Here is a 25,157-nt window from a genome sequence, read left to right as displayed (position 1 = left end):
TAAACTTCATTGTTTGAAACTATTAGGGAAATTAACATGATACAATTTTAAGTTGTTCAAAGAGGAAACGTTTCTAATTTTACATATAAGGTTTCCTAATATTGATTGAATATTTTTTCTTTCTTTCTTTTTCAAATAATGGGAACAATATCATCAAGTAGTCTATGGTCGTGTACTCCTAACACTGGGCTTTCACATTTCGATAATTTCACTTTTATGGAACTATGCATATAAAGAATGTTAAAAACTCATTTATAGAGTTCATGCTCCAAATGTACAAAACACACTTGGAATAGAGACAAGGCCCAAGGGTCTGGATGTGTGCTGCATGGTATGCTTCTCTTCTGACCTCCCTCTCAGGGTTAAACCAGTTCAATAAGAAACGAGGCATTTGCCACTAAAATTACCTGTACCTTCATGGGGCAGGAAAGAGGAGTTGAAGCCAAAGAAATCTTCTAGGTATTTTTGAAAAACAAAACAAACAAACAAAAACACAAAAAAACAACCAGCAAAGGAATTTGTTCAATTTATGAGGAGTTAGGGAAACATGAGACACATAGGGAGCTGATTCAATTTCATATTCAAATTGGCAAATAGCAACAGCATGGTGGTTAAGGAAAAAATAGCTTGCTTGAGCAATTGTGAAGAACTCTAACAAATAAACTGATACGATGCTTATTATCTTTTAAAAACTAATTGTTAAGACCTTTACTGTAAAGAAAAAGTCATGCATGACAGGGATTTCTTCTCTGAATTACAGTTAATTATTTCACTTTTTTTTTTTAAAGACTTTCATTTATTTATTTGAGAGAGAGCACTGAGGGAAGAGCGAGAGGGAGAAGCAGACTCCCCACCCAGCAGAGAGCCTGACGTGGGGCTTGATCCCAGGACCCCAAGATCCTGACCTGAACCGAAGGCAGACGCCCAGCCGAGTCACCCAGGTGCCCCTAATTATTTCACTTTTTTTAAAAAAGCACATTAAATAAAGAATATTAACCTTTTACATGTATTATCTAAGAGAGGTTCATTGAATGTTACCTGATAAAAAAGATTACAGATTTTGAAAATATTAATGTCTCTCTACATTTCTAAATACAACTTGCAATGATTTCCTATTACAATTATATTAACTGTCATCAATGGCATTAAGTATTGCTACAGAAGCAAAATAAATAGATGGGCCCTGCCCTTTGTTTACAATTTCAATGATGTCAACAAATGAAACTCTAACCTGTTACAAGGCCTTCAGATGTCAAATCAAATAAGCAAACATGTCACTTTCATATTTGCCTACTGCAGACCTGTGTCCACTTGCTACATTCCTCAAGTAATTATTTCATGGAAGTCTTTTCCCAGCCACCAGGGGACAATTCAGACCTTTTAATTTTTAGAAAATGGATCTGAAAGGTGATCGGGGTAATGGCTTATCCAATTTCGGTCCTAAAAGTTTTGTCTGCAAAATTGAGCTCAAGAGATACAAAGCCACAAATGGCTCTAACATGGATCCCAAATTGAGGAAACTGAAGAGAAAAATCTCAACTTCAAGTTCACTTTGATCTAGGCTATTGGGAAGTTGAGAGTGGAGGAAGGTGTGTTTTGACACAAGCAAACTTACCCTCAATCTCTAAAGCTCTGGGAACCATTGCTCACACCAGTCTGAGGGCTCAGCCTCCTGCCCTGGGTGCCCTCTGAATGGAACCAGCCCAGGTGGCAGGTGCTCAGACCTCCCTCCTGGAAGCCCCCACCCACCCAGCACAAGAACAGCATAGGAAAGCCAAAGCATGCCCTCCCCTCAGACTGGGGCCTGCAACTTGCCAACATGCACATGCGCATGCAGTCCCCCTATCTTCCCAAGGTCCGCCCCATACTCACATCCACCGCTCCAAGTATGCCAGGAGCTATACCCACCTAAGGCAAGCCTTCTCTATTTTTTTTTTAATTTAAGATTTTATTTTTTTAAGTAATCTCTACACCCAACATGGGGCTTAAACTCCCAACCCCAAGATCAAGAGTCGCATGCTCAAAGGACTGAGCCAGCCAGGCCTCCCTCTCCCCCTGCACCCCGCCCCGGCAAGCCTTCTCTCTTTAACTCCTCTTGTAAGGCGCTATTCAGCAGGCACTCAACACCCAGATATTTAGAGACCCCATGCCATCTTGCACTTACTGAAATAACGCTTGTTACCATTCTTACGCCGCATCATTTGAGTGGGTTTCCGCTCCCAAATTAAATTACAAGTTGCTTGAGGGACAGAACTGTGCTTTATCTCTTTTGAATCCCCCCTCAGTGTCCAGAACAGTGCCCAGCACAGAGCAGGAACTCAAGAGATGGTGGTTGGTAGTGATGGTCATGGCTGGAAGTCAGAGGACAGCTGAATCTCCACATGTGGGTCCATCTTCCGTCACTACTGAGAGAGTCCCAAGGGGCATATGTCACTCCCCTCCCACACCACCTCCAATCCCTGAGCCCACAGCCCTTCCAGGAGGACACCTAGTTTCCAGGCACCATTTGCAAGAAGCCATATTCAGCCCCTCATCATGCCCTCTTTCTTAGCAGTGTTTTTTCCCCGTCACTACCGTGTGGGGAATTCTCCTCTCTCATGGGCACCGCCCTTAGTTCTGGTGTAAATAAGTGAACCTCTGAGTGGTCACCAGGAGACCTCTCTGAAAGGCACGTGATTTCCTTATTTATTTTAAGGGTGGAAATGAAAAGAACTGCTGAAGCACCCCTGAAGGCTAGATAAAAGGAGAGGGAGCGTCTGCTGGGACGAGTCCCTAGCTTCCAGCGCTCCTGCCCAGACCAGGCGCTCTCATACGGAACTCTCATAGTTATCAAGAGCGGCGGCAGCATCTGAACCCCAAAACAGGGTCCAAACGCACCAGGCCTCGATTCCAGGCAGAACTGGCTTTCTCCCTTTTCCTCACCCAACATACCGGACCCCTGCGTGGATTGTGGGAGGCAGTTGGCCTTGGGACCATTCCTGTCCCTCTGTGGAGCGTTTTCCTCATCTGTAAAGCGAGCGGGTCGACCTGGCGATCCTGAAGCCCCCTCCAGTTCGAAAACTGTCCAGACCTCTGGGCCCCCACTTCGCGCCCTCTCAACCTAGGCAGCGACGCAGAGCCCTCGTGCGGCCAGGGAACGTTTGATTCAGAGACCCTAAGTCGCAGCCAGCCGGAAAGGGCCCCCAACGATGCCGCGCCCTCTCCTCCGCTCGGGTTTCACAGATCAGCGAGCTAAGCCGGGGGACTCCCGGGTGGAGCGGTGTTCGGATCCCAGTCGCTGCCCGCCCCTCTCGAGCCTTGCTTCTCCCCACCCTGGCGGCGCGTGGCCCCTGTTCTCCGCCCCGGAGGCACTGGCCCTCCTGCCGCCCTCCCGCTGCCTGTGCAGTGACTGCAGGCCCGCACTCGCCGCTGCAGAACTGTGTACACAGCCGCCATGGCAACGGGCCGTTTCCGCAGATCCCGGAAGTATCGGGGTAGTGGCGGAAATGAAGTCCGCGGCCTGGGTCGAGATACGATTAAGGCCAGGGCCGAATCGGGAAGACGGGAGATGGGACCGGTTAATCTAGAAAGACTGCGGCAGCTGCAGGCGCGAAAGCACGGTCTGGACAGCGAGGGAACGAAAGCTAGGCTCGCACCCGGAAACGGGGCAGCGGGGCTTCCGGCGCAGAGCCTCCTGAGACTACGGCAGCCGCGCAGGCCCGCGTGCTTCCAGCCCCGCGCTCCGGGCGGCGGACGGCGCGGGCCCTAGCCACGCCCCGTTTAATATCGAGCCGGCCGGCCAGGCCTGCGCAGTCGCGGCGGCCGGGGAAGATGGTGGAGGACGGCGCGGAGGAGCTGGAGGACCTGGTGCACTTCTCCGTGTCCGAGTTGCCTAGTCGCGGCTACGGCGTCATGGAGGAGATCCGGCGGCAAGGCAAACTGTGCGACGTGACGCTGAAGGTACCGAGGGCTGGGCAGCGTGGAACTGAGGGATAAGGAGCCGAGTGGGGAGGAAAGAGGGGCGGGGGTAGGGGAAGAGAGGTCTAGCGGACAGAGCGGTGGGGCAAGGGGGTTGGAGGGAGATCGAGTAGGGGACAGAGAGTTGCGGAGTGGGAGAGAGGAATTGGGGCTGAGTGGGGAGACGGACAGGGACAGCTTCTCAGCCCTTAGAAGGACAGGCTGAGAGGAGCGCGGCTGAGGCCCTCGGGGTGGGAGACATTGGGGTGCCCGCCTCCCTTTTCTGTCACACAGACGGGAGAAAATGGACTTGCAACCCCTCTGGAGAGGAGGGGGCGGTGGCCGCCTCTACATTCTGATGGGCACCAGTGAAGCACCCTCTCTTGTCACCGTAGACATTTCTTTGTGCCCCTCGAAGTTAGCTGTGCCGTTGTAAGGCGCAGGCTTCTCCTTCAGAGTCATTGCTTGCCCTTGATTGTTAGATTACTCCTTGTTTCTTAAGAGCTTTTAAAGTCGGATCTGGACATCTTTTGAGGTGGGCATTTACTCTGCCCCCCACTGGAAGGTGCACCACCACCACTACCTCCACAAAGGTCTCGGAGGATGGATTGGGTCTGCGTCGGGGGGTGGGGGGGGAGGGATTCCTTAACCACCTGTTCCCTACTGGCATCCTGGGCCCAAGAGCCAGGCTTCCTCCCGTGCTTTGCATCTGGAGAGGCATGCTGTGCTGCTCCTTGGCCTCACTCCTGAGTCCTCTGGAGCCCTCCACGTGGGAAGGTGCTGCTGTGAACTGTGTTCCCTGTTGGGCTTTGGCTGGAAGGCTCTCAGCATCTGTGGAGGACCACATGAAATATATATACACATGCAGCGATCTTTTCACCCTGCTTGTTTTCTACAGAATTAAGGAAACTTTTCTTTTTCCCGTATTTGAGTCAGACCTCTGGAGACAGGAGAGTAGAATGCTTAAGAGTGTGGAGATGGAAGGATTTGGATTAAAATCCTAGTGATAACCTTGGGCAAGTTTCTTAATCTCTCTAAGCTTCAGGTGTCCAAATTTAAAAACCGGGATGATTTCTAATTCTCAGTATTAGTGTGAGGATTCAGTGAGAAAATTTGTAGTATTCTTTGCATGATGCCTGCCTTAAGTTTTTCATTCTCCAAAGGAGGTTGGTTTTCTAGGAGAGGAGTGAAGTGGCGTGAGAGGGAAAAGGATCTTTAGCGGGGAGCCAAGGGGTTTGAGAAAAATGAGCTGGACTAAAGGAGGCAGAGGAAGTAAATATAAATGAGAGATTTTTGTCCATGGTGATAACATGGTAGAAGATGTCGCGGCTCCTAAAGGTTTGTAAGCAGAAGAATGATCTGGTTGTGGCAGTAACACTTGGAGTGAGTAGAGACTGGTGAAAAGCAGGAATAGGGGAGAATTTGGGGGTTAAGATTTAGGCTGTAAGGGTGAGCCAGCGAAAGCTTGTGAGACAGGGAAGCAAAAAGGGTATGATAGAGGGGGATGGTTACAGATATTTGCTACATAGAGTGAAGCAGTGTGTTTTGCCTCTGCATTTAATGCAAATACAGAATATAACAACCCTTTAGCACAGGAATGCTTGTGTGATTTTTTTTTTTTTCCCATTACACTGCTTTTTGTTCATTCAAAGGGACAAGAAAATTATCAGAGGTAGTTCCAGCTGAGAGTGTCTGTCTAAATTGCTGTGTTTTAAGCATCTGGGACATAAGGACTAGTATAAAGGGACAGGCGGAGCTGGGCAGGACCTAGAGAGCGTTTGCTTCACTGGTTTTCTAACTCTTCTGTGCAGCCGGAGGAGTAGCTCACGGCAGTGTGATGGTGGGGGCCGGGGAGAGGCCAAACAAACCAGGCTCTCCTTCATTTCACCCCCTTGCACTAGAGCTGCTCTTGTGAAATCTGTTTTGGTCTCTCTCTCTCTCTCTCTTTCTCTCAGGGTAGAGTCTTTCCTGAAACTTCTGATGTTTCCGGACTGTCTTCCAAATAAATAGGTACTGAAAGGTCAGTTGGAAGCTTTTTGGTGTGGGATGGATTTATTGACTAGTGGGCTAGGGCAGTGCTTCTCAGTCTTTACCAAGTATTAGAATCACCTGGTGGCCTGTTCGCACATTGGTTGTTGGACCTCACTCCAGAATTTTTTATTCAGTACGTCTGGCATGGGCCTGAGAATTTACATTTCTGACAAATTCCCCAGTAATGCTACTCCAGATGATAAACCTCCAGTCTTTTGCTGGGGTAGTACTAGTACTGCCTGACTTCAGCCTCCCTTATGCTCACACCTTCAGAGGAAACCTGAGTCTCCAACAGTTGAGGTTTGGAAGGGACTCCGAAGTGGCTTGTCATGTGCAGCACTCAGTGTTCTGCATCGAAGTCAGTCACTACTCATCTTCCAAAGTTTGGTGATATTTTTGATCTGCTCTCTTTGTTTCTGCTTCTTTTTCCTTGGGAGCTTTGCTGTTCCTTAATTGTCAGTCTGAGAGGTGGTATAGCATAGACTCAAGCCAGACTGCCTGGGTTGGAATCCTGGCTCTGCCACTTACTAGCTGTGGAAACTTGGGCAAGTTCCTTAAACGCTGGGGACTCAGTTCCTTCACCTGTAAAATGGGCATCATCGCCTCCCTAATAAGAGTGTTAGGGATTCCATTAGTTAATACACTTAAAACAGTCATGTAGTAAATGCTCAGTCGCAGCAGGTATTTATGAATAATGACAATTTTATGAATAATAACGATGGGGTTTCTAGAGAGAGAAGAAATAAATGGGTATGTTCAACCTGCCATTTTGAATTTGTTTTAGCTTCTGATGAATTCTGGATGATTTTATCTAAACATAATGTTCATTGTCTTAAAAGAGTTTGCAGACCACTGCTCTGCTTCAGTAAACTGCATTTTACAGATGAGAACCCAAGCCCAGAGGAAGGGACTCGTTCAAAGTCACAGATGGGAGTTCGGTGGAGCTAGGACTAGAGACCGGAATCCTGGTCTCTGTTCTCCTGCTCAAATGTTCTTTCATGCTCTCCTGTGGCCTCTTCTATCACTGGGAGTGACGGAACTGATTCCATCTGCTACCATGTGAATTAATCTATCTCCGGTCAGTTGTACTCAACAACTGATCCGTCTTTTCTGTCTTCCCAAGCTTTAGGGAGTGTGTGAAAGTTAGCATTAGCAGGTATGACGCATTCTCAAAATTCACTGCCAACTCTCAAACCTTACTTAATTTTGTTTTTGGAAATATTTGAAATTTAAATTCCTTGGGCACCTGTTGGATAATTAAGAAGAGGCAGAACAGAAAGGGTAATAATACTGGATTTTAAAAATCACATTCTATGTCTATGTTGACTTGAACCTTTTTTTAAAAACTGAAAATGAACCCTCTCCCCAGAAAAATGCACATACTTAACATACATGCAAAATTTTGTGTTCAGTCTTAAGAGCAATTCCTAAGGCCTGTCTCTGGCTCATGGGTTAATGAATCCAGCTGAGTATTGTTTTCCTATCAGAAAAAGCCCATGGTCCGTCTACATGACAAATCATTTTATCTTAAAAGTTAGGAGGATAGCAGTGCAAGACTTCTTGGCAACCTATAGCATCCGGCTTGGTCTGGGCAGAGAGGTTTGCATCCTTTGTGGTTCTCATCCCCTCTTCCCATCAGCCGGTTTCCTCTCCTTTCCTCTGGGCTACCAGTTGCCCAGTGCTCAGGCCGCATCTATCAGATTCACGGGGTCCAGCAAGTTAGGCAGGCTCCCCAGATTCAATAAGTGTTCACCACAGTTTGTTATTTATAAGATCTAGACCCACCACTTTAACATTTTTCTATTCTCCCCTCACCTCACATTCTCCTTTTTCTTTATTTGTGAGAGAAGAATGGGGTCACCAAACCTGCGTATTATTCACTGACCCATAAGCTTAGCAGAGGAGCTTCCTACTCTCTCTCTCTCTCTGTTTTGCAACTACTAATGAACTTCATTGATTTGCTGGCATCGGTCTTCTAGCATTTTCCCAAGGCCCCTGCTAAGATTTTGAACCCAGATCTGAGAATTTATCCTCCAGAAGGAAATGTCTTTTCCATGTGTAAAAGGCACAGTGTTAGAATATTTCCTTTTGACCCACTAAATCCAGGTACACAGTTCGCATTGAAACTGGCTTTAAGAGCCACACATTTGAGTCTAGAATCTTGCCTCATTTGCTCTCACACTGGTTTGGTGATGAAAGAGTATGTGGAAAAGGATATCAGGAAGTGAAGTAAGGACTTGTTGGTGCATGCCCTTTTTATGTTCTGTGTGGTGTAGTGAGTTACACAGGTATAATTAGAGAGCTGGGAGACTCCTATGAAAAGGAGCCACAGAGGTCCTCTCTCAAAGCCATTCATTTTAAAAGATTAAAAAACCCTGAGGCTTAGAGATATTAAGGGATTGCCCAAGGCACAAAGCTGTATTATCTGGGATCCAGCATAGCTGTTTGTTGGTGGAAGGAATGCTTTTGCATCCTCTGTCCGATTACTCACCTGCCCTGCTGATTTTATGAAGCAGAGCAGGGAACACAAGCCATCTGCAGTGTCATTTTCGAGCATGGAGGACAGCGATGTGTATGTCCAGATGCAACACCATTGCTCTATTTCAGGAGAGAAGAGAGATGCAGACTTAATTGGCTAGTCTTTTGCACAATTGAATTCTGGACTCTCTTGATTTTGAAATGGCACCGCATTGGAAAACTTGTGCTTCTGAGTAGTGTTCATTCCCTGGTGTTTTCTACTGACTCTTCCCAGGCATTTGTGTTCATTTGCAGCCTTGCGTCTTTTTGTGAACAGTTAGAACCGAGAAGAAGAATGTGCTCCTTGACAGGAGCACTTAGGATATGAATCCATATTCATCGAAAAGTCAGTTTTGCTCTTTCTCAAGTTATGTTGTGGGTCATGCTGTTACATTTGGACACCAATCAGAAGATGAGAGAGCTTGCTGCTGCCTGATGTGTGGGTAGGGAAAGGGAGTTGGAGGCATCCTGGAAAATCAGTTACCACCCAAGCAGCATTCATGGGGTTCACCCTGAGGTTTCTGCGTGAATTTAAGAAGCCTGTATTCAGGGATGTTTCTCACGGCAGGCGGTTCCTTTATTGTTTTGTACATGAGACTCCATTGTTTGCCCCTTGGCCACACCTGGTTCAACTTAGAGGCTGGTTGATGGAAAATGAGATCACATTTTTCTAAAGGTATGTTCCTAGCCCCTTCTACATTGCAAGCCTGGCATCTCCTGTCCTACTTTTGATTTGTTGAGTGTTGGCATTCCTGTTGCCTCTTTGGTATAGAGCCAGCCAGTTTCCCCACAGTTTAGGAAGGCCTCTTCCACATGAACAGCTGACCACATCAGCACTCGTTTCCAGCTGGGGAGAAGAGAATGTACCAAGATGTGTGAACCAGGAGTTGGCAAGCATTTTCTGTAAAGAGCCAGGTAGTAAATATTTTAGGATTTGTGGGTCATACAGTTTCAGGTGCAACTGCTCAGCTCTGATGTTGTGGCGCCAAAGCAGCCATGCATAACACATACATGAATGGGTATGGCTTTGTCCCATTAAAACTTGATCTACAAAAACAGGTGTAGGCCAAACCCGTTGGCTCTGGCTGGCAGACCCCTGTTGTATAGTGATATGGCCTCTGTCAAGTTTAAGGCTTTTGAAGTAGGTTACACTTGCTTTATGGCCCCAGCATACGCTTCTGTCATTCCAGCACAATATCTAGCAGTTGGAAGCATCTCTTGTTAAAGAGTACAGATGAACCAGAAGTGAAGAACTTTTTCCAGCTCACTGCAGGTGATCATGGGACTATCCTGGTTGGTGACTATGAATAACTGACATAGGAGAAGTTACTGCTAAATTTTGCATCTCATCTTTAAAAGTCTTGTAGCTCTGCTGGAGCTTGAAGCAGACTGTTTCCAAAGCATTAACTAAAGACACCATGCTCCCTTTCTGTCTCAGTTGAAGCTGAGGATGCTTAGCTGCTTGCAGAATGGCAGGCCAGAGGAGACCGTGTTGGCTCCTGTGTTCCAGTGGACCTGACCGGCTGTGTTCAGGGCCGTGAAGGTAAGGGCCAGAGTTGGGGCTTCTGGCAGGCAAAGTAGAGAGTTCACATATGGACCAGTATGTCTGGGCAGTGTGCTGCATATCTGATCAGAACACAAAAATGCTTTTCAAAAAATGAGCTCAAGAATAGGTATTTGTATATATTCATAGCAGAATTACTCACAATAGCCAAAAGGTAGAAGTAACCCAAGCTGTACCGACTACCGACAGTTGACTGGATAAACAAAATGTACTCCCATTTTGTTGAAATGCATACAGTGGAATATTATGCAGCCTTAAAAATGAAATTTGAGGTGCCTCGCTGGCTCAGTGAGTAGAGGGGCACCGGCCTTGATCTCAGGATCATGAGTTCAAACCACATGTTGGGTGTGGAGCCCACTTGATTGAAAAAAAAAAAAGAAAGAAATTCTGACACCTGCTACAACATGGACGAACCTTAAAGACTTTATGCTGAGTGAAATAAGCCAGTCATAAAGGGACAGACGCTCTATGATTCCACTCAAAAGAAGTAACCAGAGTACACAAAGAAAGTAGAATGGTGGTTGCTCAGGGACTGGGAGGAGGAGGGAATGGAGAGTTAGTGTTTAATGGGGACAGAGTTTTGGTTTGTGAAGATGAAAAAGTTCTGGAGACAGATGGTGGGGATGGTTGCACAACAGTGTGAATGTACTTGATGGCACTGAACTATATGCTGGAAAATGGTTAAAATGGTAAATTTTATGTTATGTATGTGTTACCACAATTTTTTAAAAAGCTAATCTCAAGATGGGCAAGTGAGATTTCTTATAGTGCTGTCATTGCAGAGACCCTAAAAACAGAAGCTGGCTCTGTGTCCAAACCCACTGATGAGAAACATGGGATGCTAAGGAGTAATCGTTCCTGTTCTTTCGCTTTTGTAGTGTGCTGCCTCAGCTCTTGAGAGCCAGATTTTATCAGCTCAGCCCTGTAGCCACACTTCCAACGGTCACTTAAAAGGAATCGATTTCTAAGAGATACATATTTAAGTGATGCACACATGCACACATGTCGTAAGCTTATTTTCCTGTGCTGATTTGTAAAGTCTTAAGTGTCCCATAACCTTGACAGAGCTATCCTGAGGACCAGCAAAACACTGCTGACATGTCTTCCAAGTAAAGGTTTGTTGGCATACTCTATAAATTACAAATGGCTTTCAAATCTATGTTTGTTTTGCTTATTTTGCTCCTAAATACTAGACCTGCATTTCATTTGTCCTGTTGATCCTCATGCTAATTTATGTCTCGAATGAAGGCTCTTTCCCTCCTAAGCCATGGCTGCTTTTGTTCAATTTGTGTATGGATGGCACACCATCCATGTAGTCAGGATTGAAACTCTGGAATCGGCTTTGGCTCATCCTGTGTCTTTTCTGTGTGTTTGTGGCATTAATCACAATGACAATGACACAATTATTTAGAGTATCATAACTCCATGAGAGCAGGGGCTGTGACTGAATTGACATGTCTATATAACAGGCCCTTAGTAAACCAGTGTTCCAATTCAGATCCTCTTCATCTTTTCCCTAACCCAGGATTTCTTTTTTTTTTTAATTTTTTTTTTAAGATTTTATTTATTTATTTGACAGGGAGAGACAGTGAGAGCAGGAACACAAGCAGGGGGAGTGGGAGAGGGAGAAGCAGGCTTCCCACGGAGCAGGGAGCCCGATGTGGGACTCGATCCCAGGACCCTGGGATCATGACCTGAGCCGAAGGCAGACGCTTAACGACTGAGCCACCCAGGCGCCCCCTAACCCAGGATTTCTTATGTAGCGTATTGAGAGAATTCTTACAGACACTTTAGGGGATGGTCCTCGTGCAGCTACCGGACTGTTTTTCCCCAGGCTCTGGTCCGATCCTGTAGTTCTCCGGCTCTGAATGGCTTCCCATTTCATTCTCATTCCCCAGGGTACTCAGCAGATAGGTCAGCACCTTCCATGTGCTAAGCACTGTTCCACATGCTGGGCACATGGCTGTGAGCAGGGTAGGCAACGCCTCTGAGCGTGAGCTTCCATTGTGGTGGGGGATAGAGTGGCAGACAATAAACAAATACGGATAAAATGTCCAGTGATGATTAGTGCCATGAAGAAAAATAAAGCAGGATAAGGAGACTGAGAGTGTTATTTTTGTTAGAGGGAGCAGCACCAGCCTCTCTCAGTAGAGATCTGAATGAAATGAGGGAACGACCCATGAGCATATCTGAGGGAAAGTGTTGTAGGTGGAGGTAATAGTGAGCACAGAACCCTGAGGCAGGAGCATACTTGGTGTTTTGGGAAGCATCAGGCAGCTGGTGTGATAGGAGCCAAGTGACCTGGGAGAAAAGTGGAAGGATATGAGGTTGGAGAGGTAGACCACTAGGCCCAGCACAGTTCCTCACGTGGCTCAGTGAATACTTGTTGAATTTAATAAGTGAATGAATGAATGAAGCTAGACAGTCATTACTCATTTATTTGTTTATGAGTGAAAAATCAGAGCAGGGTGCTTGAGGCATAACATAAGAAAGGTAGGGTGCATTTTCTGGTGTTCGTGAAGAGAACACAGAGTTTCACCTGGACTCTTCACAGGAGACATGGTGCTAATGGCCAGAGCTAGAGAGACCAGTTCTGGCTTGTTCTTGAAGTCACTTCTATTTGTACCACAGAGAAAATCAGAGGTGAGAGACTTGCCAGGGGAGCAGGAAATAGACCAGGGCTGCTCAACTCTTGGTGGTTTAAAAGGTGCTCCTACTCATGTTCGGGATAGCTTGTCATGTTTCCCCTGCCCATAGGCTGCCCCTTTAAGTGGTCAGGACGTCTGGGGAGAGCCGCGGGGTGGTAGGTGGCTGGAGTGCCAGAGCAGCAGGTGGGGGCTGGTTTTCTGAAGGATTAAAGGAAAGGCTGCTGATTTAACCGCATCTCTGATTATTCTAAGCTGCTCACAGAAATCCGTCACTGCGTCACTGCATCTGTGAGACGTAAGAGAGAAGCTTAAGCATGTCCTGTTGGTGCTGACCGCCACTCCTGGTTGACTTTTCTAGGACCGCGGGCCGTGTTCTTGATATTCAGGATCCTCCAGACCGGGCCCCCTCTCCGTTCTTCCCTAGTTCCCGCAGGCTCCTCCTGCTGGCTGTGCCTTCATGACCTGTCGTCTCCAACTTCTCAGCCGTGGCTCTAGCATTGCTCTGACTTGGAGCATCGCTCACCTGTGCCAGCGATCTTTTCTTTTCTTTTTTTTTTTTTTTAAGATTTCTTTATTTGACAGAGAGACAGCGAGAGAGGGAACGCAAGCAGGGGGAGTGGGAGAGGGAGAAGCAGGCTTCCTGCCGAGCAGAGAGCCCGATGCGGGGCTCGATCCCAGGACCCTGGGATCATGACCTGAGCCGAAGGCAGACGCTTAACGACTGAGCCACCCAGGCGCCCCTGTGCCAGCAATCTTACCTGTGCTCCAAGGCTCCTTTCACATCTACTTTTTTTCTCAGGGGGAAAGAAGTGGCCAGACACTCCTTCCTCTGTTCTCCTGAGGCACTTTGCATTGTGTCTGTTCAGCATTGTCTTGTGGTCACACACCACGTGCCTGTCTGTTTCTGGGAAGCACAGACCCGAGCCATCTTCTTTCTTTGGCCCTGCCCTCTTATGGGGGGGCTGGTGTGAAATCCCATCTCCTGGGAGTCTTCTCATATCCTTTCAGGTGCACTCAATCTTTCCCTCTTCCTTTGGACCTTAACCCCTCGTTACTTAGTATTGTCCTTGCATCCGTGTCGCCTGAGAGCCTGTTTGGAATGCAGACTCTCTGGCCTCACATCAGACCTACCGAACCAGAATCTGGTGACTCTTCCACCCTGTGCACACAAAGATTTGAGAAGCATTGCTTTCACACTTTGCCCCTACTCCCCTTACTGTACTGAACACAGTGTAGATGTGCCTGCGTGATCACTCTTCCTGTCCAGATGTCGAGCTCCTGTGGCCTGTGAGGCATCCATTATCCAGCACAGTTCTTGGCATGTTTCAGGTGCTCAAAAGTGTTGGCTGTATAACCCGAAAGGGCCCCTGGTATTATGTTTGAGATGCTCCTTCAGTCAGCCTGTTAATGAAGTGCATAACTGCATGGAGCTTTGCTAGGTGCATGAGGCACCCTGCTGTGGAGTGGGCATCGGCCCCTGTCTTTGGCATTTAAAGATCAATCGATGAGGGAGAGGGATGCCCGTAATTAATTATGAGATGGGCAGGGTGTGACACGTTCTGTAACTGCACAGCTATTACCGGAGGCCTAAGGGAACACCAAAGGAATGGCAGTTATTTCCAGTTCACAGGATTTGTGATGGTTTTGTGCAGAGGATGGTGTCTGATTGGTGCCTTGGAGGATGAATAGGACTTTGACAAATAGACACTGTGGGAGGAGGCATTCCAGGCTGGGGAGAGCCAGTTCAAGGGCTCAGGCATGAAAGTGCACACACAGGATGTTTCTTGAACAAGTAAGAGATTGAGGTGGAAGGTGTGATTGGGGAGGTGGGTGAGTGTAGACTGAACTTGAATTCTTTTTTTTTTTAAGATTTTATTTATTTATTTGACAGAGAGAGACACAGAGAGAGAGGGAACACAAGCAGGGGGAGTGGGGGAGGGAGAAGCAGGCTTCTGCTGAACAGGGAGCCCAGTGCGGGGCTCGATCCCAGGACCCTGGGGCCATGACCTGAGCTGAAGGCAGATGCTTAAAGACTGAGCCCCTCAGGCGCCCCTGAACTTGAATTCTTGTAGTGTGGAGTCTGGACTGGTAAGGAACATCTGTAAATCACATGCTGCTAGGACAGTTAGCTGTTCAGTGGTTTCTATGGACTCTGCCCTCCTGTCTCCCTCCCTTCTCACATTCTACCTTGCTGGACATGGGTGGGAGGCAGGGGAAGGGCTTGGGAGGGGTGGGACAGGCCTGAATGTTTTACCTGGCTCGTCACTCGCTCTGTATGAGACCATGGCCCACTTCTTTTTTTAGTCCTAGCTGGTCAGCCACTTCCTCCCTCACCCCCTTCCGGAGTCACTTACTCAGTGGGGCCCCCTAAAGCAGAGAGATCTAAAGCTCCATCAATAGAGGGTTCCACACAGTGTGCTTTAAAATGCCATCAAAACTCCAGACTGAACCCACTGTGTTTTATTATACTTGCTGTCTGCTTCTCGACCCCATGGGTCTGTGAGACTAATCATTTCTGCTTTTGGTGGGGGACTGGACTAGCTTCCCTTTGCCCATATTGTGGGCTGTGGGCAGGCCATCCAGCATTCGGATGAAAGGACGCTCCTCTTTCCTTATATGCCACCTTGATGGAAATGCACCTGAACAAGGCAACCATATTGTGGCTTGTTTATTTCTTCTGCTGTTGGGAATGCACTGTCAGCCCAGACGCCAAGTCCTCCTCAAGTCGTCCCTAAACCTTACCATCTTTTTCTTGAGCCCCCTACTTCAGCTAACTGAATTTCCAGATAAGATTAGATAGTAACCCTCTTGATGCTTCAGTGTCTTCCGCCCACCAGCCCTGTCAGTCCTGAGCCAGAAGATAAAGGTTAAAAAGAAGAGATGAAACATCAGAAGTTTTGTTACGCGTTTGTATCTCAGATGAAAGACTAAGAGCTATCTCTTAGATGAAATGGGCTCTAGGATTCATTAAGTACCCTTGGCAATGAGGCACTGTGTTAAGTGCTAGGGCGTAGGCTTTCCTTTCTGTGGGGAAAACATACATCCTGGAGGGGGAGACATTCATTAGGAACAATAAAATATATGCTACAGTGTATGCTGGAGGCTTATACCAGGGGCTACAGGACGGAGAGCAGACTGCCTGGGAGTCTGGGAAGCCCCTCAGAAGACGGAGCGTTTGAGCTGGATTTTCCTGGATGAGGATCCAAGTAGAGGAAATAAGGTGATTTAGGGGAATTACCAACAACCAAGAAAAAAGGCATGATGGGGGATAAAACTGGTTGGGGTAGATGGAAGCTGGTTTAGGATTTGGATCTGACTTGTAAGCAGTGGGGAGCCCAACAAAATGGGGACTAACATGACAATTATATTTTGGATTGATTCATTCAGAAATTTGAGTCATTCAACAAATACTGCATGTTCTTTGCTAGACTATTCCAGGAAACATACAAAGATTGCTCCCTTGGTGGGACGCATGTTTTAGTAAGATAGGTAAGTTAGTTACGTCAGGCCACCACCATTTGCACTTGTCAAGGTTACCCGTGACCTCCACATTCAGAATGATCTCCACAGTATAGAACTATGCCATAACCACGAAGATTTCCCTTGTGCTACCCCATTATAGTCACACCCATCCCCCTTCCACCCTCCATCCCTCGTCTCTGGCAGCCATCAATTTGTTCTCCATCTCTCAAGAATGCTATATAAATGGAATCATAAAGTATGTGACCTTTCGAGATTGGCTTTCTCTACTCAGCAGAATGCCTTTGAGAGCCATCCAAGTTGTTAAATGTATTGATAGTTTTTTCCTTAATATATCCAAGTAGTATGCCAGGGTATGGATTTTGTTTAACCATTTACTCATTGAAAGACATTTAGGTTCCTTCCAGTCTGGGGCTACAAATAAGACTGCTATGAACATTCATTTACTGGATTTTGCATGAAGATAGGTTTTCATTTCTCTGCCCAAGATCACAGTTGCCCAAGAGCACAATTGCTGGGTCATCCAGTAATTTGATTTTTAGTTGTTTTTGTTTTTAAGATTTTATTTATTTATTTGAGAGAGAGAGAGCACGAGTGGGAGGGACCGAGGGAGAGGGAGAGAGAGAATCTCAGGCAGACTCCACCCTGAGCACAGAGCCCGACACGGGTCTGGAGCCCATGACCATGAGATCGTGACCTGAGCTGAAACCAAGAGTCGGAGACTTAACCAGCTGCATCACCCAGGCACCCCTGATTTTTAGTTTTAGCAAACATTGCCAAACTGGTTTTCACAGTGGCTGTACCATTTTACATTCCTACCAGCATGTATGAATACAGTGATTATGGTTAAGTTTATGGATCAAGTTGACTAGGCAATGGTGCCCAGTTGCTTGGTCAAACACCAGTCTAGATGTTGCTTGTGAAGGTATTTTTTTAGATGTGTTTAACGTTTAAATTAGTATACTTTGAATAAAGTAGATTACCTTCCATAATGTGGTAGGCCTCGTATAATTGTTGAAGGCCTCACCCGCAAAAATTGAGGTTTCCTGAAGAAGAAACACTTCTTCGAGATTCTAACATAGACACCCTGTCTGATTTTCCCACCTGAGGGGCCTGCCCTGCAGATTTCAGGCTCTAGAATACAACATCAAATCTTATCTGAATCTCCGTCCTGTCAGCCCACCCTATAGATTTCAGACTTGCCAGCCCCCATAATTGTGTGAGCCTATTCCTTAAAATCAATCTCCCTTCCACTCCCTCCTTCCCTCCTTCTTTCTCTCACTCCCTCTCCATATGTGCACACACACACACATACGCACACCCACACCCACACACCCACACGACTTCTGTTTCTCTGGAGAACCCTGACTAACATAGTGTTCTGCATCCTCACCAGCAATTGCTATCACCACTGCTTTTTTATTGTAGCCATTTTGTTAAATGCATAGTGATATCTAATTGTGATTTTAGACTTTTTTTTTTAAGATTTTATTTATTTATTTGACAGAGAGAGAGATAGCGAGAGCAGGAACATAAGCAGGGGGAATGGGAGAGGGAGAAGCAGGCTTCCCGCGGAGCAGGGAGCCCGATGTGGGGCTCGATCCCAGGACTCCGGGATCATGACCCGAGCCGAAGGCAGACGCTTAACGACTGAGCCACCCAGGTGCCCTCTAATTATGATTTTAAGTTGCATTTCCCTCTTGGGTAGTGTTGTTGAACATCCCGTGTCTGTTATTTGCCATCTGTATATCCTTTTTGATGAAATGTCTTTTCATGTCTTTTGCCCATTTTCTCATTGGATTGTTTTTGTTTGTTTACTATTGAGTTTTCAGAGTTCTTTGTATATTATAGATAGGAGTCCTTTGTTAGATGGACTCATATTTGGCAAATATGTCAAAAATATAGTACTAAATAGTATCAAGTCCTATTATTAAATAGTATTATTTGCAAGTAATAGTGCAAATTTACAAGTATAATTTGCAAATAATACTTCCGTTTTTATTCCATCACACATCTCTCAGAGTGTGTACTGGGAGGATTTCTACACTAGCCTGGTCTACCATGGTGATGAATCTGGGAATCTGCTGCTTGCTTATTCGGTTCTGGGGAAGCCTTTTCCTACCATACAGAAAACATACTCTTTGCTGATCCCCTGTCCTTAGATTCCTGAAGAGAAAGGACAAGATCCAGGATCTGAGGTCTTGAGATCCTGCTGAGTGTCTTTTTAATTTAAAATACCTTTTCATTTCTTTTGTATCATTTAATCTTGAAAAAAGGATTTTCTTTTGAAATAAAGGTTTTCTTTTTTTTCTTAAGATTTTTATTTATTGAGAGAGAGGGAGAGAGAGAATGATAGAGAGAGAGCATGAGAGGGAGGAGGGTCAGAGGGAGAAGCAGACTCCCTGCTGAGCAGGGAGCCGGATGCGGGACTCGATCCCGGGACTGCAGGATCATGACCTGAGCCGAAGGCAGTCGCTTAACTAACTGAACCACCCAGGTGCCCCTGAAATAAAGATTTTCTTAAGGTCAGTATAATTCTCCCCATTTCACAGCAGACAAAGTTGAAGCCCAAGGAAACCAGGCCAGTATTTAATTTGAAAATAAAATTTAATTATTTATATTGCAAGTTTGCAAATATTTCTCCCAGTCTGTGAATTGTCTTTTAATTTCCTTAACAGGGTCTTTCACCAAGCAAAAGTTTTAAATTGTGATTTAGTCTAATTAATCAAATCTTTTCTTTATGGATTGTAGTTTTGGTCTCGTATCTGAGAACTCTTTACCAAGCCCTGAACTTGAAGATTTTCCCCTATGTTTTCTTCTAAAAGTTCTATATTTTTTTTTTCAAGATTTATTTATTATGAGAGAGAGAGTGTGCGTACCTGCATGGGTCGGGGGAGGGACAGAGGGAGAGAATCGTCCAGCAGACTCCACACTGAGGCTTGAGCCTGAGGCAGGGCCTGATTCCACAACCCTGAGATCATGACTTGAGCCAAAACCAAGAGTTGGATGCTCAACCTACTGAGCCACCCAGGTGCCCTTAAAAACTCTATATTTTTAAAGTTTTACATTTAAAAAATCTGTGATCCATATTGAGTTAATGTTTATATAAACTGAGGTATAAGTTGAAGTTCTTTTGTTTTACCTGTCGATATGCAGTTGCTACAACCCTATTTGCTGAAAAGACTTCCCTTTCCTCCATTTGAGGTACAGATGCTTTTGCACCTTTGTCAAAAATCAGTTGGCCATACTTGTGTGGGGTTCCTTCTGGACTCTTGGTTCTGTTCCTTTGGTCGAGGTCCCTATCCCTGTACCAGTACCATGCAGTTTTGCTTATTCTGGCTATATGTAAATCTTGAAATGGGGAGACCGATTCCTCCCACTTTATTTTTCCATTACACTATTTAAATTATTATTATTATTATTATTATTATTATTATTTTCCTTTTAAACCATTTTTAAGTGTATAATTCAGTTGTCATTATGATGCCAGCAAGCTGGGCCCGGGGACCCAGAGGATGAATGGAGATCACACACAGGCCAGCAGGAGGTAAAAGCGGAATTTATTGCAGGTATAGAGAGAGTGCAGGTACAAATAGAGTGTCTGGGAGACTCGTCTTTGTTTTGGGTCTGGGAGTTTTTATTGAAGAAGGTGGTCTGGTGTATGTGTCCCCTCAGGCATCCAGGAACTGTTTGGAACAAGGATGACGGCCCAAGTGCTGTTCCTTGCAGCCATACGGCCGGGGCATCTAGATATCCAGAGCCAAGGTGGTCTGAAATGCGCATATGATGGCTTCTGGTCATTCTCACCTGGTCCTTCCTTAAATATTATCTATTCTAAAAAAATCGTTAATTCCTTGTCCCTTAATTACATGGAGGACATACACTATTTCCATTATGAGGCATTGTGTAAAGTGGGGTGGGGGTGCGGGTACTAGCAAGAATAGAAGCAGGGGAAAAAAAAAAAGGAATAGAAGCAGGAAAAGGAGCAAAAAGCAGATTTTTATGGAGTCCTTTAGTCTCCCTGGCTGAATTAAATGCATTTACAGTGTTGTGTAACCATCACCCACAAAATCTATTACAAAACTTTTCCATCACCCAAAGCAGAACCCTATAACCATTGAGCAATAATTCTCCATTGCCCCCTCCCCTGGCCCCTTGTAGCCTCCTTCCTATCTCTGATTTTGCCTATTCTAGACCTTTCCTATAAGAAGAATCATATACAATATTGGTCTTTTGTGTCTGGTTGATTTCACTTACTATAATGTTTTCAAGGTTCATCCACATTGTAGTATGTATTAGAATTTCATTCCTTTTGAAAAAAAAAAAAAAAAAAAAGGCTTAGGGCGCCAGGCTGGCTCAGTTGGTAGAGCATGTCACTCTTGATCTTGGGGTCGTGAGTTCGAGCCCCACGTTGGGGGTGGAATTTCCTGAAATTAAAAGAAAAAAAGCCTTTATGTTTTAGAGTAGTTTTAGGTTTACAGTAAAATTGAGCAGAAGATGCAGAGATTTCCCATAATCCCCTTAACACCACTATCAGTGCCTGCACCAGAGTGGTACATTTGTTATAATCAAACTCACATGAACACATCATTATCACCTGAAGCTTATAGTTTACATTAGGGTTCACTCTTAGTGTCATATGTTCTGTGGTTTTTGGCATGTATGGTGACATGTAAGCACCATTATTGTATCATACAGAATAGTTCCACTGCCTTAAAACTCATCTGTGCTCCACCTATTCATCCTTCCCTCCCTACAACCCCTGGCAACCACCGATCCTTTCGTTGTCTCCATAGTTTGCCTTTTCCTGAATGTTGGAATCATGCAGTATGTAGCCTTTTCAGATTGGCCTCTTTCACTTAGTAATATACATTTAAGGTTCCTCCATGTCTTTTCATGGCTTGATAGCTCTTTTCTTTTTGTGCTGAATAATATTCCATTGTCTGGATGGACCACAGCTTATTTACCCATTCAAGTCCTGAAGGGCATCTTGGTTGCTTTTAACTTTTGGCAGTTATGGATAGAGCTGCTATAAACATTCATGTGCAGGTTTTTGTGTGGACATAGGTTTTTAACTCCTTTGGGAAAATCTCAGGGAGTGTGATTGCTAGGTTGTATGGTAAGATTATGTTTACTTTTGTAAGAAAATGCCAAACTGTTTTCCAGAGTGGCTGTACCATTTTGCATTCCCAACCAGCAATCAGTGAGAGTTCCTGACTCCACAACTTTGTCAGCATTTGGTGTTGTCAGTGTTTTGGATTTTGGCCATTCTAATAGATGCATGGAGATATCTTGTTTTAATTTGCATTTCCCCATGACATGGTATGGAACATTTTTTCATATACTTATTTACCATTTGTGTATCTTCTTTGCTGAGATTATCTATTAGTTTTTTGCCCATTTTTAAAATTCACTTGTCGGGGCACCTGGGTGGCTCAGTCGTTAAGCGTCTGCCTTCAGCTCAGGTCATGATCCCAGGGTCCTGGGATCGAGCCCCACATCGGGCTCCCTGCTCGGCAGGAAGCCTGCTTCTCCCTCTCCCACTGGCCCTGCTTGTGTTCCCTCTCTCGCTGTGTCTCTCTCTGTCAAATAAATAAAATCTTTTTTAAAAAAACAAAATTCACTTGTCTTCTTATTAGGTTTTAAGAGTTCTTTGTATGTTTTAAGTAACAGCCCTTTATCAGATAGGTCTTTTGCAAATATTTCCTCCCCGTCTGTGGCTTATCTTCTCATTCTCTTGATTTCATTTCTTTTTAAGGCTACATAGTATTCTACTGTATGCATATATCACATTTTGTATATCCATTCATCTTTTGATGGGCACCTGGGTTGTTTTCACCTTTTAGCTACTGTGAATAATGCTGCTGTGAACATGTGAACACACAAATATCTCTTCAAGACTCTGCTTTCAATTCTTTTGGGTATATACCTAGGAGCAGAATTGCTGTGTCATATTACCTATGTTTAACTTTTTGAGGAACCTCCAAACTTTTCTGCAGTGGCTGCACAATTTTTTATTCCCACCGGCAGTGCAAGCAATGCACAAAGCTTCTAGTTTCTCCCCATCTTCACCAACACTTGTTTTTTTCTGGGTTTTTTTGTTGTTGTTTTGGTTTGTTTTTTTTTGCTAATAGCTAGGGTCTGTGTAAAGTAGTATCTTACTGTAGTTTTGATTTGCATTTCCCTGATGACTAATGATATTAAACATCTTTTCATGTGCTTATTGGCCATTTGTACTTTATTACTCAAAATTATTTCAGCTATTTTAGTTCCTTTGCCCGAAGAATCTTGACTGTATCTATAAAAATAACCTTGCTGTGGTTTTGATAGGAGTTGCATCAAATCTGCCCATCAGTTTGGGGAGAAATGACCTCTTCACTGTTTCCTGTGTTATAATCCTTTAAGACCTGACTGGTGAGCAGAATGGGGGCCTTGAGGCACCACAAGAGCCCATTCAGAGCTAAAGCCACCTTTTTTTTTTTTTTAAGATTTTATTTATTTATTTGACAGAGAGAGTGCACAAGTAGGCAGAGAGGCAGGCAGAGGGAGAGGGAGAAGCAGGCTCTCCACTGAGCGGGGAGCCCGATGTGGGCCTCGATCCCAGGATTCTGGGATCATGACCTGAGCTGAAGGCAGCCGCCCAACCGACTGAGCCACCCAGGCACCCCTAAAGCCACCTTTAGATGTAGCCTATCTACTAAAGCCAGGAAGGAAGGTCCCTTTTTTCTGATTTCCCCCAGGGCTTTCTCTGGACCACGGTGCTCAGAACTCTGGCTCTTAATAGCAGAACTACCTTCAGCAAGACCAACCATTTATTGGTTCATGTAATCAAACTGGAGAAAAGACAGTGTTGATGATGGGCCAGGGACTGAAATGCTGCTAAGACACTTTCCCTCCATGGTCAACACCCTCCTCCCACTGCAGACTGGTTTTTCATACATGGTGGTGGTGGAGCATCTGATGGTTCCTTGCTATTCTGGGGGGATTGTCCTTCTTTCTCATTTCAAAAGTCATGAGGAAGGGTCTTATTGGTAGGGCTTTTAGATCGTGTGTTATGTAGTGTGGTTGGAATGAAGATAGAAGATCCCAGAAGAAGGTAAGGAGCACTAGACAGAGCTGACATGAGATGGAGTCTATAGCTAGTCGCATTTTTGGGAGGTTTTTAGTGGCATGTATTGAACCACAAGTGTTTTCTGTTAACCTTCAAGTAACCTAAAATAGTTCAGTAATGGATCATCATCATTACATTATAGATAATTGATAGTTAATGCACTATGCATTGTTAATATATAGTTAATAGCTTTATCTATATTATATAGCAATTTAGAGAGCTATATCTAGTTAATGGTAAGTGATAGAATGTCATGGTAGTAGCCCTCAAGTGTTACGGTTATTTGAAGATTTACTGTACCTATTTATGTATGTAAGAAAAATTTGAAGGACATGGGTAGGAAATCATAAGGCCCCCTGCTTAATCTTCAATATGCTTTTCTAAATTTAACCAAGAGAGCTGCTGTCCATTCTGACTGTAACCTTCAGTGAAACTGCCATTCTTCTTCAGGGTGAATTTATTTTCACAGGGAATTGTTGACTTTCTGGGCTGAATTGAGGGTAGAGTTGGTATTTTAATTTCAGTGACTATTTACTGAGCTATATAAGGGATGTATAAGACCCTTATTCCCCTCAGGGAGTCTGAAGTCCACCGGAGTGGGTAAGAACAGAAAAATGTAGTGCGTGTGACTGTGGCTTGACATCTCTAGCATGGGATAGCCCTACTCGTCTAACATCTGAGTAAGATTTTCTTTGGGGGGTGGAGTGCTGGCTTGAGCTGGCTTTGTGCTTGGCGCTTGCTGAATAAGGTGTTGGTTGATACCTGAGGTAGGAAAGCAGGTGCTTTCAGGCATCTCCATGCAGTCTACCTCTGACATTTCGGATGGACAAGGCTGCTTTATTGCTGAGCCTAATTAGCAGTGAAACTCCGTGGGTGTAGGGGTCGGGGCGGGGGGCAGAAAGAGAGAATAATTGTGTAACTATGGTTAAGAAACTGAAGTTTAAAAAAAAGACACATTGGCGGTGGGCAGGGCCCATACAGGCCATTAATGGCTCGAGTGTGAATGCCTCTATTTCAGGCTTAGCTCATTTCCTTTTTAAAAGGAGCATTTTGGGGCACCTGGGTGGCTCAGTTGGTTAAGCTGCTGCCTTCGGCTCAGGTCATGGTCCCGGGGTCCTGGGATCGAGCCCCACATCGGGCTCCCTGCTCTGCGGGGAGCCTGCTCCTCCCTCTCCCTCTGCCTGCCTCTCTGCCTACTTGTTCTCTCTCTCTCTGTCAAATGAATAAATAAAATCTTTAAAAAATAAAAAATAAAAAAAAATAAAAGGAGCATTTTGTAGAAGACCCTGTTTATCTCGGTGGTGGATTCCACAAAGTGCCGACAGTTCATACTAGTTCAGCAGGAGGAGTCGTGAATACCAGCAGATCAGGTGTGAAGTGGGTTGAGGGGGTCTTAAATAAGTGATCAGCATCTTCTGAATACATTCTGATAGAGAATGTATTCACATCCCTCTTCATAATATGTTCCCTGTGACTCTAGAGCAGAGGTCAGCAGGTGGTAAATATTTTTGGCTTTGCAGGCCATTGATCACTGTCAGAGCTACTTAGAGTTGCCATGGTATGGACATGTCTGTGTTCCAATAAAATTTTGTATGTGGACACCAAAATTTGGATTTCATTTGATTTTTACATGTCATGAAGTATTAGTCTATCAGTCATCTTTTGACTTTCCCCCCCCCAAAAATATATATAAAAATGTGAAAACTACACTTAGCTCATGGGCCACACAAAAACAGAGGCAAGCCGTATTTGGGCCCATAGACTGTATTTGCTGACCCCTTCTCTAAAGGTCTTAAAAATAACTTCATAAAATTTTAAATTTGAGAACATTTTATTTATTTAACAAGCAGTTATATTGCACTCAATATGT

General features: G+C 45.0%; 2 protein-coding genes across 11 annotated transcripts in view; one reads left to right on the top strand and one right to left on the bottom strand.

Moving 5' to 3' along the window:
* The window catches only part of KIF9 (kinesin family member 9), a 45,669-nt gene extending 42,437 nt beyond the window's left edge, over nucleotides 1-3,232 (bottom strand). For 4 of the 8 annotated variants that reach the window (XR_015769414.1, XR_015769413.1, XM_088028596.1 and 1 more), the window contains exon 1: nucleotides 2,165-2,347. Coding sequence is in view for 4 of the 8 variants with exons in the window: in XM_088028596.1 (XP_087884722.1) it covers nucleotides 2,165-2,201 (37 nt within the window). In the remaining 4 variants the exon portion in view is untranslated. Of the gene's footprint in view, nucleotides 1-2,164; nucleotides 2,406-2,931 lie in introns of those variants that run through there. The other 4 variants (XM_088028592.1, XM_088028595.1, XM_028087121.2 and 1 more) reach the window with 3 other exon arrangements.
* A 550-nt stretch (nucleotides 3,233-3,782) lies between these two features.
* KLHL18 (kelch like family member 18) overlaps nucleotides 3,783-25,157 on the top strand; it is a 53,972-nt gene continuing 32,597 nt past the window's right edge. For 2 of the 3 annotated variants that reach the window (XM_028087139.2, XM_028087138.2), the window contains exon 1: nucleotides 3,783-3,939. In XM_028087139.2, coding sequence (XP_027942940.1) covers nucleotides 3,811-3,939 — 129 coding nt within the window. In that variant the 5' untranslated portion in view covers nucleotides 3,783-3,810. Of the gene's footprint in view, nucleotides 3,940-9,922; nucleotides 10,028-25,157 lie in introns of all 3 variants that reach the window. The other variant, XM_028087140.2, reaches the window with a different exon arrangement.

This window comes from Eumetopias jubatus, unplaced genomic scaffold (genome assembly GCF_037043125.1).
Source record: "Eumetopias jubatus isolate StellerSeaLion01/CBP00866 unplaced genomic scaffold, mEumJub1_p1.0 scaffold_1, whole genome shotgun sequence".
Taxonomy (NCBI): Eukaryota; Metazoa; Chordata; class Mammalia; order Carnivora; family Otariidae; genus Eumetopias; species Eumetopias jubatus.
Note: the sequence above shows the minus strand (reverse complement) of the source record. Positions and strands in the feature narration are given on the sequence as shown.